We start from the raw sequence: 18,650 nt of genomic DNA on the forward strand, positions 1-18,650 counted from the left end.
AATATGCAAAGGTCAGAGCAGTTAGCTGCTGTGAGAGATGGAAGAGAGCCTTTTTTGAGGTTTGCTAAGGCTAAGAAAGCAGCAGGTGAAGAGGGCAGTAAGTTGTCTTTCTTTTGGACTAGAAAGCTCTGGAGAAACCAGAAAGACAGGACAGGGTTCCAGTGTGCCAACTCTTCGGATGTCTTCTTAACTTCTTACGAAGATTGTATAAGCTAAAAAACAGGCAACCTAGGAGATAATGGGAATTAACTTTTGATCCTTTTGCTTCTCCATTGGTCTGAAATGGGATTTCTAAACATTCCTTGGTAGAAATAATTACGAGTGAGTGAGGAAGAATTTTTAAAATGTATGTATTCCTCACCTTTCAATGCCAAAAAAAATTACAAAACCCAACCAAGGTGGCTTAGAGTTATGGAAAATTGAGGGAAGAGAAAAAAAGATGAATTCTTTAAGAGGAAATGAATAAAGGAAAAAAACTTGTTTATGTCCAAGTACCATGTCCTTCCTACCAGACCGCTGAATTCTCCTTAAGCAACAAAACCTTGTCTTCTCCTCCTGAAAGCTTAGGAAGCTGCATGAGCGTCTGAATACCTATTTTATCTTAAGTCTTATAAGAGAGCATTTGCAAGTTATTACGGTGAAAAGTCCTTGACATGAAAGCTGAGAGAGACATGTGGTGTGTGTGTGTGTGCGTGTGTGTGTGCGTGTGTGTGTTTTGCTCCTTGCTGTTGCTTGAGTATGTATTTTCCAGGCTTAAATGCTATTTAGATAACTGCTTCTCTTTAACTGAAAAGGAAATGGTTAGCTGCCTATCAAGTCCTGGGCTTAAGCAAGCCTTTTTTGCAAAAGTCGCATCAAATGTGATTCACGAAGAGCTTATTCCCAGGTAGGAGTATTGGGAGGTTCAAGTAGGACGTTTCTCTCTTTGTATACTTTCTTACCCTCTACTGTCTTTCATCTACATTGCATCCATCTAAGTGCCAGTGTTTTTAACCTCTTAGGGGAAAATATTGCCCATGTGATGGAAAGGATTAGAACAGAAAAGAGCAAAAACACACAGTTCCGGTTACTTGCAGGCTTACTTACATTTATTTCATTTTCAAACTGAGTACCCTATAAATCCCAGTACTATAATCTTGTACTGATCATTTTCATTTAACATCTCTAGCTTCATTTTGTTTATGTACTTAAAACCAAAATTTGTCAGGGAACCAGTGTCCGCTCCTAGTGGCCAACACAGGAGTGCTAATAAAACAGAGAGAACTCGCCAATATTCCTGGTGAGCCAATGAAATATAAATGCATTCAGAACCCACTTTTAAAAAAATAAAAGACTCTTGCTTGAAGACCAAAGAGCACCAGTGGTGTGTAAAATGTTCCTATCTCTTCATTCATTACCTCATAAATAGGACACCTGCAAAATATTACCCAGCTATGTTTGAAAGCTAAAACCACAGACATTTGTTGTCAAGCATTTAGTGTGTAGACAGTACTGAACAGAAATTTATTGCTGTTTTCTTTAATTCCCCTTCTCCTCCACCCCTTCCCAGAGCCTAGTATGCTTGTCACGCATATTTTGAAATCTTACTTTTTATTTATTACTGAAATGAAATTTCTGTCAGATTACTTTTGACTTCTTTTTCTCCCTGCCACTGTCCCCATCTCAACACAACTAAATGCCCGATTGCTTACTTTAATTAACTGTAAGCTCTAAACTTCAAGAGAAAATAAACCAGCCTCTCCCAAGAGGTTTGTTCCTCCAACTCACTCAGCCAAATGGTCAGGAATGATGGGAGGTATAGTCTAAAAAAATCAGGAGGGTATCAGGGACAAGCTTATATAAATTTATGTTGTCGTTCAAGTAGTTCTAATAAGTGATTAATAAACTCCATCTTTGAATAAACCTATTGTCCCACCGAGTTCTCTCATTTGAATCGTTACAGTGCAGTCTTAGACATGACTATGCTCTCAAGTCAGTGTGTATATGATTATAACGTTAGGCCTATATATAAGATCCCAGATCCAGAAAAACCAATCCAGCAATGGTGACTGATCAATCCCACCCCAATATTCAGCAGCATATGCATGCTGCAGTAAGTAAACATATTACCATTTCCAAATTATAGTTATTCATTTGTTGAAGGTGCCTCACAAGCATCAGAACAATATCTGTTGGTAAATATTATCCTGTAACTTCTTAAATTACATTTTAAATGTCTTATCCAATATAGGCTGTTAGCTGAAGAAGTCCAAATACATATTAACAAAATTTGACTTAACATGTTCTTAGCTTCAGCAGCTATCCTTATTTAAATTTTACTTAACATACATGGACTCAAATGTTGCTGGTGTTTTATAATCACCTTCCTTTATGTTTTTAACTCGCAATTTCCCGAAAGACTGTTTTCAACTCCATTCTCAAATTGTACTGGAGATGTTGGAGGGCAGGCTCTTTCTTGTCCTCTTTAATATTATGGGATGTGGTATCCAATATCATTAATAATGTATACATTTTGTCTACTAGACCAATGACCATATTTCCCCCTTAACTATAAATGCATGATCTAATTTGAAAATATGGGACTTCCGGGTTAGCACCAACGACGAATGGTGGAGTTCCTCCGACTGGAGGAACGGGCTCTGTGGAAATTGGGTCTTCCCGTCGCGGCGAAGGCGGGGACCCGCTAGAAATCCCAGGCGGAGAAGCCTGGGAACGTGGGGTTCGGCAGAGCACCAAGAGCGCCTCCCCTACTCGCGAGGAAACCCCTTTTCGGGGCTCCGGAGTGAAGTGGGGTGAGCAGCGCGGTGCTGCGAACCGATTGCTATTTCCACGGAGGGAAGCCGCACAGCCATCGCCGGAGAGCGCTGACTTTTTCCTGATGACAATTGGACTCTAAATCAAGTACCCGTGAGTAAAAACGGAAAATTGGATCAAGAAATCTGTAAAATTTGTGAATTAGGCAACGAAGCGGGAAGGTTTAAACAGGAAGTCCGCCTTCCGCTTTTTGTATATAGACTGAAGCAAAGACCTTGCAATCTAATAGCCTGGAAAACTGTTTTAAAGTTGGAAATTTCCTGCATCTACAACCAATAAAACCCCCTTGGAAGCAGGAGAAAAGGGGGGGGGGGAATTTGACTGTTTAATCCTGCAGGAGGAGAGTAAAGGAATTTAAGTTTCCATCATCCCAAACCTGGGGACGGGGTGTCTGGACAGAAATTGTTTGAGACGTCCATTGATTGAAAGTGGAACATTTTGACAGATAGTTAAAAAAAAAGAGAAACAAATTAACTTCGACGCTACTTTCTGCATTTCTGCATTTTAAAGAAACAAAGTATTTGAAAACCGAAAGTAATCTCCTTTGTTGGATACATTTTAAAAATGGATACAAATAGAAATTGTGTCCCCTAGAGGGAGTCTGTCAGTTGGTTGTTGCGGCTTACTTGGAGACCTTACAGCTGCAAGATTGGGATCGTGGGACCAGCCGTTTGACCTTGAACAGAAATGTGTTGGAAGGAAGGTTTGGTGTCTGCCCTTGGCATGACAAATGCTTTGCTGGAGCAGCTGCATGAGAAAATGAACTTGATGAATGAAAAGTTGGACTTGATGAATGCTGTAGCCAGTGAATATGATTTAACAGGAAATAAGGATAAAGAAGCTATACAGCGACCAATTCAGGAATCTGGTTTGACAGGGCAAGTCCAAGGGCAGATGAGGAAGGAAGAGGCTGCGATTACACCTCAAGCAACACAAATGGAGAGACCCAAAGTCCTGCAGGAGCAAAAGCCACTGCATTGGAAGATTGAACTTGGAGAGTGTTTGGAAGTTTTTGGAGTCAAGGAAGCTCTTAACTCTAGTGGGACTATGAAACAGGTGGACAACTATCTTTCGGATAACTATTTTTTGGATTACAAAGATGATGACGGGGAGTGGGACTGTGGGGAATGGGCTAGTCTGATGAAGGAAAATGGAAATTATTATTGGATGGAATCCTCCGGAGACCCACTCCCCAAGGAGAAAGGAGAGAAACTACGAAAGAAATCAACAAAAGACAAAGAAGTGCGTAAGCACAAACAAGAACAAGAAAATCTGCAGAAGGGGCCTAGAAGAGACTTAAGGGCCTCGGACATAAGATCACCAGATTGATGGACTGGATGTAATGGTCAGAAAGGACTGACATAACCCGAGACCAGGAAGAAGGGACGTTGGATAAAAATTAGAGATATCAAGAAAAAAATCTTTTTATTTTTGGAATTAGTGCAACATTAATGAAATATCAGGGAACATGCTGGAAAGGAACTAAATTGGCTTTAGTAAAAAAGATTTAAGGAGTTATGTATGAATATGGTTTAAATTTTGAAATTTTAAGGTTTGTAAGATAAGATAAGGTTAAAGAAATTAAGGTAAACTGAATAACAGAATATATTAAAAGATGGAAAAGATATGTTGAATTAATAAATAAGATAGATTGTTAAGATAAATTATTTAAATTAAAATTGAGAAATATGGGAAGAATTTGCTGGAATAATGGATTAAATTAGAATACAAAAAGGGAGGTGTGAGGAGGTTCAAGAAATAAGCAAATGAAAAGATGTAATTTGAGATTTGTATTTTTCTTCTTTTTTGGTTTTTTCTTTTTCTTTTATTTTTTTTGCTGTATTTTTCTGTTTTTTTTCTTTTTTCATACTTATGTATTCATGAAACTTTGAATAAATATCATTTAAAAAACAAATGAAAATATGGGAACCAAAGAAGATTTTTGTGTACAGTGGTACCTCGGGTTACATACGCTTCAGGTTACAGACTCCTCTAACCCATAAATAGTGCTTCAGGTTAAGAACTTTGCTTCAGGAAGAGAACAGAAATAGTGCTCCAGCGGCGCGGGAGCAGCAGGAGGCCCCATTAGCTAAAGTGGTGCTTCAGGTTAAGAACAGTTTCAGGTTAAGAACGGACCTCCGGAACGAATTAAGTATTTAACCTGAGGTACCACTGTACCTGTGTTTTGGGGAGGTCTTTATTTCTCTTCACTTTGCATGCACATGGCAACACAAATCACTTTATGAAGTGGAAAACATAATTCCATTCAGTAAATCACCGTGTGAAATGACTACATTCCATTAAATATTTTATTTTTGCAAAACCATAGCTTTTTCAAATAGAAACATCTCTGTGCAGATTCCGTAGCTTGGATCCTGAGATTTCAGTTCATGAACAGAAGGAGTGACTTTTAACTTAATGAGAATTGCTCCAACACAAGGACTCTTTACTTGTGTGGAACTCTCCTTCCTGAAAAGAGGTTCCCTCTGTTTACAAAGAAAAAAAATTAGGATCCCGGCCACTAATAGAAGGCAATACATGTTTTCAGATTTCGCCTGAAAGTCAATAATGAGGAAGACACATGCACCTCACGAGGGAGGGCATTCCACAAACAGGGAACCACCACCGAAAAGGTCCTGAATGTGTTAGGTGAGATTGTTTGATTTGGCACTAAAATACAATAATTATTTGAATCCTGTAGAAATTTAATCAGAAAGGGCAAGCTTTATGCACCAGGCACTGTCAATTCTGCTAGATCTAGAGTCAGCCACAAATTTAGACCTCCTGAATATTTTTAATGGAATCTGGAAATAGACTTGGTGTTTATCATTTTGTTACAACCATTATTATTTTTTATGTTATGAAATATAAATGTTATAAAATAGCATGTGTTATAAAATATGGTTTGGTACATGTTTCATGTTATTTGTCCTGCACTGAATACAATATGTCATCTGCATAGAGAATTATTTTCTCAGATTTACAATATATAAATTACTACTACCGCTACTATTAACATACATTTTCCTACCGCCACATTTTAGCATTATTTCTTACTGCTATTTCAAACAGCTGAATACTCAGTGCAAACACTTATGAGTGCGATGGGCATACCTGCCCTTTGCCTCAAGAGAGAGAAATTTGATAAGTATTAGCACATATTTTAATAGAGGCTTCCTTACAGATAGTGGTAACCCCAAACAAAAACAAATAATTCCAATTTATGTATCAGATAATTCCATTCAACCTAGTCATATTCTTTCTCTGCAGCTAGAAAAAGTGTAGCTGATTGATAATATTGATCAAACTATATTAGTAGATCTCTTCTATTAATAAACTAGTTTGATCACTGTGTATTAAGGAATCAGCAGTGGCCACCTCTTCTTGGCAAAAATATAATCCATATTTTAAAATCCTCATCTCTCAGGGAGATTTGGCTTTTAAGATTCTGGTTTTTTATATCACCTCTCCAAATTAGTTAGTAAATGGACTATTTTAATTCCTTTTTCAGACAGTATTTGTGCAGCAATGTCTAGTTATTCTTGAGAAATTCTATAAGCAGCTTATGGTATCTTTGCATTCTGAATTTGTAAGTTGCTTTGGGGCTTTTTCTTAAGAAGCAGTGAATAAATGTAATTAATAAATAACCACACAAAGTTTTTAAGGAAGTTTCTAGTTCTTTGATTGTTTCTTTGGTTGGGGGAACCCCGCCGGATGGGTGGCATATTTTATTATTATTAATATTATTAGAGATTAAATAAATGGGGGGGAAATTAAGTGGTTTTTTTAAAAAAAATATTATTAATAATTGTTAAAAAACCACCCTCGCACAATTATGTATTTGGATGCATGTAGACTATAAATCTGGGGCGCGGGTGGCGCTGTGGGTTAAACCACAGAGCCTAGGATTTGCCAATCAGAAGGTCGGCGGTTCGAATCCCCGCAACGGGGTGAGCTCCCGTTGCTCGGTCCTTGTTCCTGCCAACATAGCAGTTTGTAAGATGTTTATTAGGATTTTACAAAAAGCAAAAATTAACAGAATAAAAGAAGACAAGAAAAAAAAGAAAAAAATACAGAAAATACAAAAATACATAAAAAAAAGAAAATACAAAGTACCAAAGAGAAATAAGTAGAAAAAGTTAAAAACAAATCCTTTTTTTTTCATATCTTTAAGCTCGTTTGCTTGTTTCCTTGACCTCCTCACACCTCCCATTTTTGTATTCTCGTTCACATAGTCAGTTCAGCAAATCCTTACCCTCTTTCATTTATCTTAACTCTATATCTTAACATATTATAACTGTATATTTTCATCCATTATCAGTCCATTTTTACATATTCTTATTGGCCTTGTTGCTAATGCCACTTAATTTCAATCCAACATCATTTTAACATTCATTAATTTTACAATATTTCTGCAGATAGTCTTTAAATTTCTTCCAATCTTCTTCCACCGACTCTTCTCCCTGGTCTCGGATTCTGCCAGTCATTTCCGCCAGTTCCATACAGTCCATCACCTTCATCTGCCACTCTTCCAGGGTGGGTAAATCTTGTGTCTTCCCAACATAGCCGTTTGAAAGCACATCAAAGTGCAAATAGATAAATAGGTACCACTGCGGCGGGAAGGTGAACGGCGTTTCTGTTCGCTGCTCTGGTTTGCCAGAAGTGGCTTAGTCATGCTGGCCACATGACCCGGAAGCTGTACGCCGGTTCCCTCGGCCAGTAAAGCGAGATGAGCACCACAACCCCAGAGTCGTCCGCAACTGGACCTAATGGCCAGGGGTCCCTTTACCTTTAGACTATAAATCAATTCATACTGAGAGTGGAACAACAAGGATAATATATTATTGTCAACTATTAGACAATTTGTTATCAAGTGATCAAGAGAACTGGAGTGCAGTAGGGATTTATTTGTTAGCATCCGTCAGTCTCAAGAGCCAATGGAGTGCGCCTCCAGGGCTGAAGTCAAACCGCTGAGTTAGCAGCAGTGAAGTGAGCTTTCTGAGGAGCATCATCATCATCATTTTATTTGTATGCCGCCTTCCCATAGTGAAAACAATGCTCAAGGCGGCTTACAGCATGACAAGATTTACATAATTACCAATACAGTCATACCTTGGGTTACAGACGCTTCAGGTTGTGTTTTTTCGGATTGCAGGCCGCCAAATCCCAGAAGTACCAGAACAGGTTACTTCTGGGTTTCAGCGGCCGCGCATGCACAGAAGCATTAGATTGCGCTTTGCGCATGCACAGAAGTGCTGAGTCGCAACCCGCGTGTGCGCAGACGCTGCGCTGTGGGTTGCGAACGCTGCAGGTTGCGAATGTGCCGCCCGCATGGATCACGTTCGCAACCCGAGCATCCACTGTTTAACCAAAGTCGTAGGCAATAAATAAAACACATCAAAAAGTACACAACCAAATGGAAAACAATTTCCACATAAATCATAAAACCTAAAACTAAGAATACAGCATCAATATCAATCACAATTTAAAATGACATAGGTAAAAAAAATAAAAGCAATTTAAAAAACAAAAACAGAGCCCTCTCTGTCCAGCAGCAGCAGTCCTTTATGGAGCCTGTCAGGCCTCACCCCAAGACAAGTGGAGAGGAGCAGGGCAGGCCCTTCAGGCTCCCAGCAAGTGTGTATGGAGGTCCTGGGCTGCCTAGTTGACAAGACCCACCTCCTGGCCTCACTGATGTGGTCCCAAGGAAAGGAAAGCTATAGCTTAATTCATTAGTAATATTGTAACAGGGACGCGGGTGGCGCTGTGGGTTAAACCACAGAGCCTAGGACTTGCCGATCAGAAGGTCGGCAGTTCGAATCCCCGCGACAGGGTGAGCTCCCGTTGCTCAGTCCCAGCTCCTGCCAACCTAGCAGTTCGAAAGCACGTCAAAGTGCAAGTAGATAAATAGGTACCACTCCGGTGGGAAGGTAAACGGCATTTCCGTGCGCTGCTCTGGTTCGCCAGAAGGGGCTTAGTCATGCTGGCCACATGACCCAGAAGCTGTACGCCGGCTCCCTCGGCCAGTAAAGCGAGATGAGCGCCACACCCCAGAGTCAGTCACGACTGGATCTAATGGTCAGGGGTCCTTAATATTGTAACAAATAGAACTATATGGGGCCACATAATTTGACTATTCAAAAGAAAGTCCCCCCCCCCCATTGTAATGTTTCCACATATTACAAAGTAGTAGTAGTAGTAGTAGTAGTTATTTATTTATTTATACCCCACCCTCCCTGGCCAAGACCGTGCTCAGGGTGGCTAACACTGAATATAAATACAGTAAAAACATGAAGAAGGAAAAAAAAACCCAGTTGATTAAAATATAAGTTAGAATACAGTTTAAAATGCAGCTTAAAATGCAGCCTCGTTTTAGTGGTAGCCTATAGATCAAAGCCATAAGGGGAGAAAATGTCAAATATTCACCAGGGCCAACTATCCATGCTGGTCCTACATGGGCCAGCAAAAAGAGCCGAGGGAAAATTTATATACAAACATTTATATTGAAAACATTTTGACAAAGGAATCAGTCATCAAGCTATTTGAATCATAATTTTTTGCAGATTTCACTGACAGATAAATCTACCATCTGTTTTAATAAGTAATACAGGGTTCCAGAATAACCTGTCCTTCATCATTATAGCTACTCTTCCAGGCTAAAGTTTTGTTTCATTTATTTACAGTATTTATATAGGCCTTTTGTTCTCTGCCAAATACATTTTCTCTAATTTAGTGACTTTCTACCACCTCTTTTAATATGGAGGCGGATAATACCAACGTTTTCCTTCTCATTAGCCTTGCAGTTTTCCATCTTTTTAGAGGCAGATTAGTCCTTTGATGTTCACAGACAAGGTCTTATTTATTGTTATGTATAGCTGCTGTTCAGTTCAAGAAAAGGACAGAGGAAAAAATGGGACGTAATATAGAAATAGAATTAACTGACAAAGGCTAATTATCCTTAGAAGGAAATTTCTTATTTGAGCTAGAAACAAAAGCAGAGGGAGAAGCTTGTTTTAGCAAGTTGGTCAAATGTATAAAATCAGTCGGGCGTCCTCTGTTGTTTAATGTTGTTCAGCTATAGATAAGACCCAACCAGCTTCTTCCATCTTGTTTCCAGAGACCCAGTGTCATTCTAAAAATATTTAATTAATAGGTAATGTCTCATTGCTACATTCCCCCCCCCCATTCAGACACATCATCAGTGCTTAGGGGTGTGTGCCTATCAAAACCTCAATTATTATTTTTTTACCTTTTATTTCAAAAAGGTCTTCATTTCATATTTTCCTCAAAATAGCCTCCTTTCTGCAGATGCTGATTGCAGAAACATCTCTAGCCATTGTCCATCAATGGGTTGAATTTGCATTAGCCCTCTAGTCTAATCCAATGGCAGCTGGACATCTGAATGTCAAATCCTTTTAAACCTTTGAAATTGTTCTTCCAGATAGCCTAGATTCCCCTTGAGTTTGGACTTTGAACTGCTCAGGAATTACTCCTGAGCCTCAAAGTGTATTTTCTCAGAAGAGAAACTACCCCCTTTGCTCTTTTCTTACAAAAAAACGATGAAATGCCTCAATTTCCTATCAATAGTTAGTGAATCATTATTGCTCAACGAACGTAATCACCAACACTTGGAGAGAGATCAAAGCTCAGTAGTGGAGCACATGTTTTGCATGTACGTAGAAGGTTCCAGGTTTGGCCTCTGGCATCTCCAGTTTAAAAAGGATCACATAGTTAAGTGATCTGAAAGATCTCTATCTGGGATCCTTGAGGGTCACTGAGAATCAGAGCTGTTTCCTCTACCCATCAGTTAACTTGGTTTAGCAATCTGTTACCAACTGATACAGCACATAATTAGGTTGTTTAATTATGCATCTGTTGCCAGAACAAAGACTTGTGAGTTTCATTTGGATTCGTTCAATTATTTTGTCTATTCAACCTTTGAAGATCTGCTAACTGTAATTAAACCATGCTCAGTTCAATAAAAGACTCAAATGATTACAGTAAATCATGACTAGAGTTCTCTATGATTGATAGTTCAGTCCTTGCAATTAAGCAGTAGTGCACTTCATTGAAGTAGTTCAGTGGCTACAGAAGATCACTCGATTAATGATAATAGTTGTAGTCAACAAGTGGTTATCTTCATAGAAAAGTTCCATTGAATAGTCACCTACTAGTTCCAAAGCAATAGGCCAAAATATGAGTGCAGGTGGCGCAAAGTGTAAGTGCATCTGGCTGTTAACCAGAAGGTGAATGGTTCAAGCCCCCCACCCAGGGACGGCTGTGGGCCGGATTCCTGCATTGCAGGGGGTTGGACTAGATGACCCCCAGGGACCCTTCCAACACCACAGTTCTATGATTCATCATACAGCAAGCCCAGGTTGTGATGCATCTCTTCCCCAATACTTTCCATAGAATGTGGTCCTCCTGACTGCTACATACATGTATCAGGAAGTTTTAAATGTTTCATCATTTTTTAAATATTCTGCTGGAAGCTGCCCAGAGTGGCTGGGGAAACCTAGCCAGATGGGTGAGATATTATTATATTATTACATCAGCTTTTCCCTCTGTGCTCTCCCCAAGTGGATGAGTAAACTCTGCTACGCAGTCATACATGGTCTGCATGGTCCTAGTTCCTGCTAAGGTTTTAAGGGAGGGAAGCAGCAAACTCCCCTTCCTCAAGTACAGTGGTACCTCAGGTTAAGTATTTAATTCGTTCCGGAGGTCTGTTCTTAACCTGAAACTGTTCTTAACCTGAAGCACTACTTTAGCTAATGGGGCCTCCTGCTGCTGCTGCTGCACCGCCGGAGCCCGATTTCTGTTCTTATCCTGAAGCAAAGTTCTTAACCTGAAGCACTATTTATGGGTTAGCAGAGTGTGTAACCTGAAGCATATGTAACCTGAAGCGTATTTAACCTGAAGCGTATGTAACCTGAGGTACCGCTGTGCAGCTATCCCAGTCCTTCATTGGGGCGAGGGATTTCCAGTATCATAGGCGAGTGGTTCAAACAGAAACAGCCATTGATGCCCTGCGGAACTTCCAGCACATTCTTTTCTCAGCCTCTCACATATGCACAGGTCACGCCTTGCCATATTATTATTATTATTATTATTATTATTATTATTATTATTATTGAATTTATATACCTGGAGGTCTCAGGGTGGTTCACAGAATAAAATCAAAACAGAAAACCACAGGAGACATAATCAAAATAAAAACAACAACCCAATAACCCCCACCCCACCCCCCGAAAGAAACACATTTTGCTTCTACAGTTGGAGTTGATGTCATAAGAAGCAGAGTAGGAAGGCATATTTTAATTCTGCTCCCATGTCAAGAATGATTTAATAGATAGTTTTAATTATCCATCTCTATCTGATTGGGATTGCAAATCAATCAAACTATGGCACCCTCCATTCTCTTTATATTTCACACATAACGTTCCCATCCCATTTACCCCCCAAAGGGGCTGTGTGTTAGTTGGGTTGTGAACCGCAGGCAACAAGTGAATTATATAAGAAAGTTTGTAGGTCTTGGTTCTGTTGTATTTGAAAGTTTGTAGTTTTTAGCTGGCATCTGACTTTAAAGTTGCTGGAAACCTGAGTAATAAAATAAACGCCCTCTCTCCCTCTCCCTCTCCCTCTCCCTCTCCCTCTCTCTCTCTCTCTCTTTGTTATTCTCCCAACATCATGGCCATGATCCAAAGAACCGACTGTTCTTGTCTATAGCCCAGAAAAATGTAGCAGTCTAACTACTTAAGAGCCTCAAGTCTGCTCAAGTTGGTTGAAGCAACTTGACAAATCCATTACGCCATTTGTTAAGGGTTCTTGGGAAGCTTCATTGAGTTTTAATCACCAGCCAACATTTTATAGGCATCCTTTCCATTGCCCAGTACTGTGCAGATGCTCCACTTCTGTTTTAGCAACCCGTGCCTTAAATGTACCTCTACTCAACTCTCTTGGTTGCTTCCGAGATTGTGATAATGTTGCCCTTATACCTCCATCATTTGTTGCTGCCTCTGCTTGTCTCTCTTCCCTCATCTTCCCAATCAACTTAGATCAGGAATAGGCAAACTTGGCCCTCCAGATGTTTTGGGACTACAACTCCCATCATCCCTAGCCACTGGTCCTGTTAGCTAAGGATGATGGGAGTTGTAGTCCCAAAACATCTGAGGGCCAAGTTTGCCTAAGCCTGACTTAGATGCAGGTGGGTGTTGTGTCAGTGATTCAGGCTACAGCCAATACATGCCACCTCTGGCCCAGCTGTGTGTTGCACCCTACTGTGGTGGATCTAGTGAGCTGCAGCAGTTAGGGCTGTTCCCAGCTTCTTGACCAACACATGTGAAAAGAAAAAGGCACTGGGTTGCTGTTTTTCTTTTCTTTTTTTGTGGGGTGGGGAACCGGACTCCTGTTTGTGTTTAGCTGTTAATTGCTATGAAAAACAGTTCATTGCAGCATGTCAGTCCATCACCTCAAGACTCTTCCTTTTGTTTTGTTTTTGTTTGCAGATTTTATTCCTCACCGTACAGCATTGCTACAAACCGCATGATTCCACAGACATCTATCACGCCATTCATTGCTGCTTCCCCTGTCTCTACATATCAGGTATGTTGGAACTGCATGGGCCCCACATGTCCCTAAGTGAGTCTTTGTGATTTGCATGTCAGCATGGTGAATTGCTGCACACTTTAGTCACGCTGTTATATAAACTGTTTTGGTAGCGTTTAAAATATATGTGCATTTTTGTTCTAAAATTCCTAGTGCGTTCAGGATCTAGGTGTATTTTAAGTAATACCCCTACCATGCATTCTTCATATTTCAACAAGCTTTTCAGATAAATCTCTGTTTGTTGTTTTTTTCAGTCAGTCCTACCCAAAGTTGATCACACATAGGATGTTTTCTTTTGCCGTGGGTAGAAGGTTGCCAGAATATATTTTGTCTCCTTTGGGTTTTAACGCTTCACTCTGTGTTTGTTATAACTGCCCAGTGAGATGTACTTCTCTTTAAAAGTACCCATAAACTAAAAACTTGATTTTACAGTAATACCTTGGGTTGAAGTAGATTTGGGATAAGTATTTTCGGATTGCATACTGCGGCTACGCAGAAGTAATGGAGCGCACTACTTCCGGGTTTTGCTGCTCGCGCATGCGCAGACAGTCAAAATGACATCACACGCATGTGCAGAAGCGGCGAATTGCGACCTGCAGACGCGGGTTGTGTTCGCTTCTGGATGCGAACGGGGCTCCGGAACGGACCCTGTTCGCATGCAGAGGTACCACAGTATTTATTCTATTGCATTTATATTCCACCTTTGTTCCAAGGAGCTGAAAGTGGTGCACAGGATTCTCCTCTTCCTCATTTAACCCCCCACAAACAAATCTGTGAGGTAGGTTAGGCGGAGAGGTGGAGACTGGTCCAAGGCAAGTGAGCTTTGTGGCCGAGTGGGGATTTGAACCCTGGTTTCCCAGGTCCTAGTCAGGCAGTCTTAACTACTCCACCACACATGAAGACTGGCATTAAGAAAAAAAGTGGCGAGCTGTAATAAACAATCATAAACATTTTTATTAAAAAGGTTTCCTGTGTTATCAACATAATGTATTCTGGGCTTCCCTACTCCCAAGGGTATCTTCCACCCTGACTACTGTGCTGCCTTAATTTGGCAACATTTTGTTCAATATTTCCTGCAACAACTTCTGTCACTGCTTAAAATAAACATTCTGCATAGCTCTTACCAGAGAATTGCACTTTTCTTTTTTCATGGCTCCTTAATTCCATGAAAGGGACGTGGGTGGCGCCACAGAGCCTAGGGCTTGCCGATCAGAAGGTGGGCGGTTTGAATTCCTGCAACGGGGTGAGCTCCCGTTGCTCAGTCCTTGCTCCTGACCACCTAGCAGTTCGAAAGCACGCCAGTGCAAGTAGATAAATAGGTACTGCTCCGACGGGAAGGTAAATGGTGTTTCCGTGCACTGCTCTGGTTCGCCAGAAGCGGCTTAGTTATGCTGGCCACATGACCCGGAAGCTGTACGCCGGCTCCCTTGGCCAATAAAGCGAGATGACGACGTCAGGGGTCCCTTTACATTTACCTTTAATTCCATGAAACAGAGGGCCAAACTACAAGTGGCATATTGAATGGAACCATCCAGGGGGTCCCAGTCTGGATTGGGAGCCTAGTAATGAGGAAACCATTCCCATGGGAGTGAAAGGCACCTCCCCCGCCTTCATGATTTTCAAGTGCAGGGAGCTTGCTCAACACCATGTGCCCAGAGGCAAGTCTAGAACCTCACACAGTTCTTTCTTCTCCATGCGAGTTCACCCATAACAATAGGTGGCAGTGCAATTTAAGTTTTCTCTTCCAAACTAACACATTTTGGCTCTATTAAAGCGAATACTATGTTTTACATTACCTTCAACACTTTATCAGTCAGTCCTGCAACATTTTCTCACATTTCTTTAGATACTGTCTTAACTGATCTATGTGCCCTATGTATGGTATGAGAAATAATAGCACATTGTAGAATATGCTTTGTTCACCAGGGGTCTCGCACACAATGGGTTTATGTAACTTTAACTTGATTATGGAAATGCTTATTAGTTGAGCGTAGAAAGATTTGTTAGCTTTTTGTATCCCTGAGTATGAAAGCACATACTGCCTTAAAAAAAAGCATATTTGACAAAAGCCACTTTGAACAAAAGGAAAAGGTAACCCTTTCCTAGATTATATTCTGGTTTTCTTACTTGTATGCCAGTGATTCTCCTTTTCCTACATGCAAAACCAAATCAAATGGCCCTTATTAATGTGTAGCATATAAATGGCTTTGTTCATACAAATAACTGGCCATCACCAGGTATGTATCAGATAAGAAAAGAGTAGAAACACCACAGAATAAATAAATCAGTTGTGAGCAATAGGAGTTAAATATTGAGGGACTGAGTTAAAGGAGACAACTGATTTTGTTCAGGTTCAGTTCATGCAGAAATTGTGATGGTCGATAGATAGATAAGCATATTTAATAGATGGGCTTTAATATACTTAGGGTCCCACGTTTATAGGCCAATGAAGGGTCCAATTACAGAGGCTGACAAAGCTCACACAGTTACCTGGTTCGGAATACAAATTTGTCTGTTTATAATGCTCTAAAAATTATGAGACAAACATTTTTCTTTTCTACAGTCTGAAATGAAAACCATGAACAGTCCTTTCAGGTGCCTCAGTTGTTCTGTGGAAACTACAGCATTTGCACCCAATACCAAATATAGTTTTCACTGAACAGCTGAAGCATTTGGGAGGAAGTATTCAGTCCATTTGGTAGAAAGTGGGATTTTGGGGGGGGGGCACAGGGTTGGCCAATCCATTCTGGTGAGTAGTCTGGTTGTTGTATTGAACAACTGCAATGTTCAAAGGCAGCCTCATGTACTACGGAACTGCATAAGCCTGCTCTGGATGTTATTCATATTAGAGATAGTACCATATGTTTCCTCAAGGGAATTCTGTTATTTAGCCGCAGATGATTCTGTTGAGATTGTGTTTTCTAAGTATATCAGAGGGACAGTGCCATGTTGGAGAGGAAGGATAATATTGAAGAAAATGCAAGGAAGCTAGAGGTAGAGATAGTAGGATTTCTTATAAACAAAAGTGTCAGCAGAAGAGGATGTCAGTCACAGGAATAGATGAGGTGGCTGAACACAAGGGAATATATAGCGTAAAAGTTCTAATTTGTTTTTAGGGAAGGCGGGCAGGTAAGATACAAATCTTGCAGCTTTGGTGGTTATGAAGTCTGATAATGACAAATAAAGGCAGTGAAGAAATATGGGTTATTCAAAAGAGGTTAGGGAAGTTATTTTGAATTTTCTGCCTAAGGATGTTTCAGGAGTTATGGCAGTACATAAAAGCAAAAGAATTTTATGTGAAATAGGTAGATAAGATACGGAGCACAATGGGCAGAAACAGGGGAACAACTTTTGTTTCTGAAACATCTGAGGAATTAAAACAGATTCTGTGGAATGAGGGGGAAAGTATTTGTCAAACAAAACTGAGAGGGGAAAAATGAGTACACGACCCAGAAGAAATAGGTGTAAACTTAAAAGGTTTTAAAGTTTTTTCAAGAAAGGAAGACAGAAGATGATGTTTAAATGCCTTTTGAGATATACATTTAAATGGATGAAAATCCACAAAGGCAAAAAGAAGGGCGCAGACTGTTTCCTCTGTAGAAGACTTCTCAAATGAATTAGCAAAGACAGAACTTGGAAAGGAAATTTCCTGTTCAAAGAAAGCGTGCAGTTCCATTTCTCATCACCAAGTGGCAATGCTTCCTAGCCAAGCTTGAAATTCACTTGGTGGTATTTGCCGATTATTTCGAAATCATCACTTTTACCGCTGCCTGAAAATGGATCATCCCCTTATGAGAATTCATACCAACTGGTGGCAAGCGCCTGATATCCTGTAGTCCTAAACGCTGATAATCAATATTTGAAAAAAGAAGAGCCTTTGTGGAATGCACACACACACACACACACACACACACACACACTGCAAGTTGTGGTTACTTTACTTTATTTGTAATCAGTTATTCATATTCTATGATCACTTCTACAATGCAAAATTGCTAGGGAAATCTGAAACATAAAATGCCACCAAAGGAAATGTAGTTGTCAGAGCAATAGTCAGAGTGAACTTTGATGCTTACTGACTCAGACAACTTGAATGGGAAAGCTGCAATGTCACCAGAGTATTTTGCTTGATTTCTAATTGACATGAATGACATACTTTGGGGAGTATGATCATCTCCCTTATGGAACACGGTTTGCTCAGGCTCTCTAGAATCATGTTCCTCTGTTGTATGTTGTGTTATAGTAAGAGCTCTGTAAATTGATCAACAAACAGTGAGTACAGTGCACTTCTGAGTAGACAACACTGGACTATAGGCGTGATATAAGACAGTTTCCTATATTTCTAGCTGTTCTTTGAAAAATATTTATCCTATGACCTAAGGGCGGTGACAGTATTCATTGAGAAACTGGAATATTTTCTGAAAGGCTACTGAACTTTTAACTTCCTACCAATAAGAATTTAATTAGGTTACTTAGGAATCATGCTTCTCAACTTTTGAACTGTGTTTTTAATTTAAAGAGGATTTGGTCAACATAGGATGTGCACATTTCTTGCTCAAGAGCATCCTAATTATTCCAGAGTAAATGCTAGCCATCATTCTCTTGAGTTGATTGATTTTCCTGGAAGCCCATTTATGTAATGTGAAAACTGTCCCTTAATTGTCTAACTCTGTAATATATTGCTTTGATTGAAGCCAATAAATTTTATCACAAACACCAAAAGCCTCTGTCAGTAGTACACTTGTTTGTGTGTACATCTCTTGTGTGTACGTTGACTCAGAACAAAGTTCTGTGAGTCACGTAGCCTGAAGTCCATAAACCAGGGGAATATGCCCTCTCAACATAAACTTGCCCTGGCTCTGTTTTAGTTGCAATATTCAGCATTATTTGTTAGTTTTAGTAGCATTGCTTGCCCATTTATCAGCATAGCTGTCAACTTACAGATTTGAAAATAAGGGACCAGCAGCCTCGAAAATAAGGGATCAGCAGCCAAAATAAGGGATTTTCCAGGCACAGGTATGTTCAACTTCTGAGCCCCTCCGAGCCAAAGGCAGAAAGCCCAGCCAGCAGCCAAACGAAGCCTCAAGAGGTGGTCCCACAGCGCAGCAACCCAGCAAAGGGGATGCAGCAAGGAAGACCACTGTCACCTCTCCACTGGGAAGCACTGAGCAAAGGCGAGTCCTTAGGCAACGCGGCCGATTTGATTGGCACAAGGCATGCAAGCTCCATTC

General features: G+C 40.2%; 1 protein-coding gene across 8 annotated transcripts in view; it reads left to right on the forward strand.

The window, feature by feature from the left end:
• Positions 1–18,650, forward strand: part of RBMS3 (RNA binding motif single stranded interacting protein 3) — a 752,431-nt gene that overhangs the window by 673,498 nt on the left and 60,283 nt on the right. For all 8 annotated transcript variants that reach the window (XM_053409861.1, XM_053409864.1, XM_053409862.1 and 5 more), the window contains one exon: positions 13,320–13,416. In XM_053409861.1, the coding sequence (XP_053265836.1) occupies positions 13,320–13,416 (97 nt within the window). The remainder of the gene's footprint in view (positions 1–13,319; positions 13,417–18,650) is intronic.

This window comes from Podarcis raffonei, chromosome 12 (genome assembly GCF_027172205.1).
Source record: "Podarcis raffonei isolate rPodRaf1 chromosome 12, rPodRaf1.pri, whole genome shotgun sequence".
NCBI lineage: Eukaryota > Metazoa > Chordata > Lepidosauria > Squamata > Lacertidae > Podarcis > Podarcis raffonei.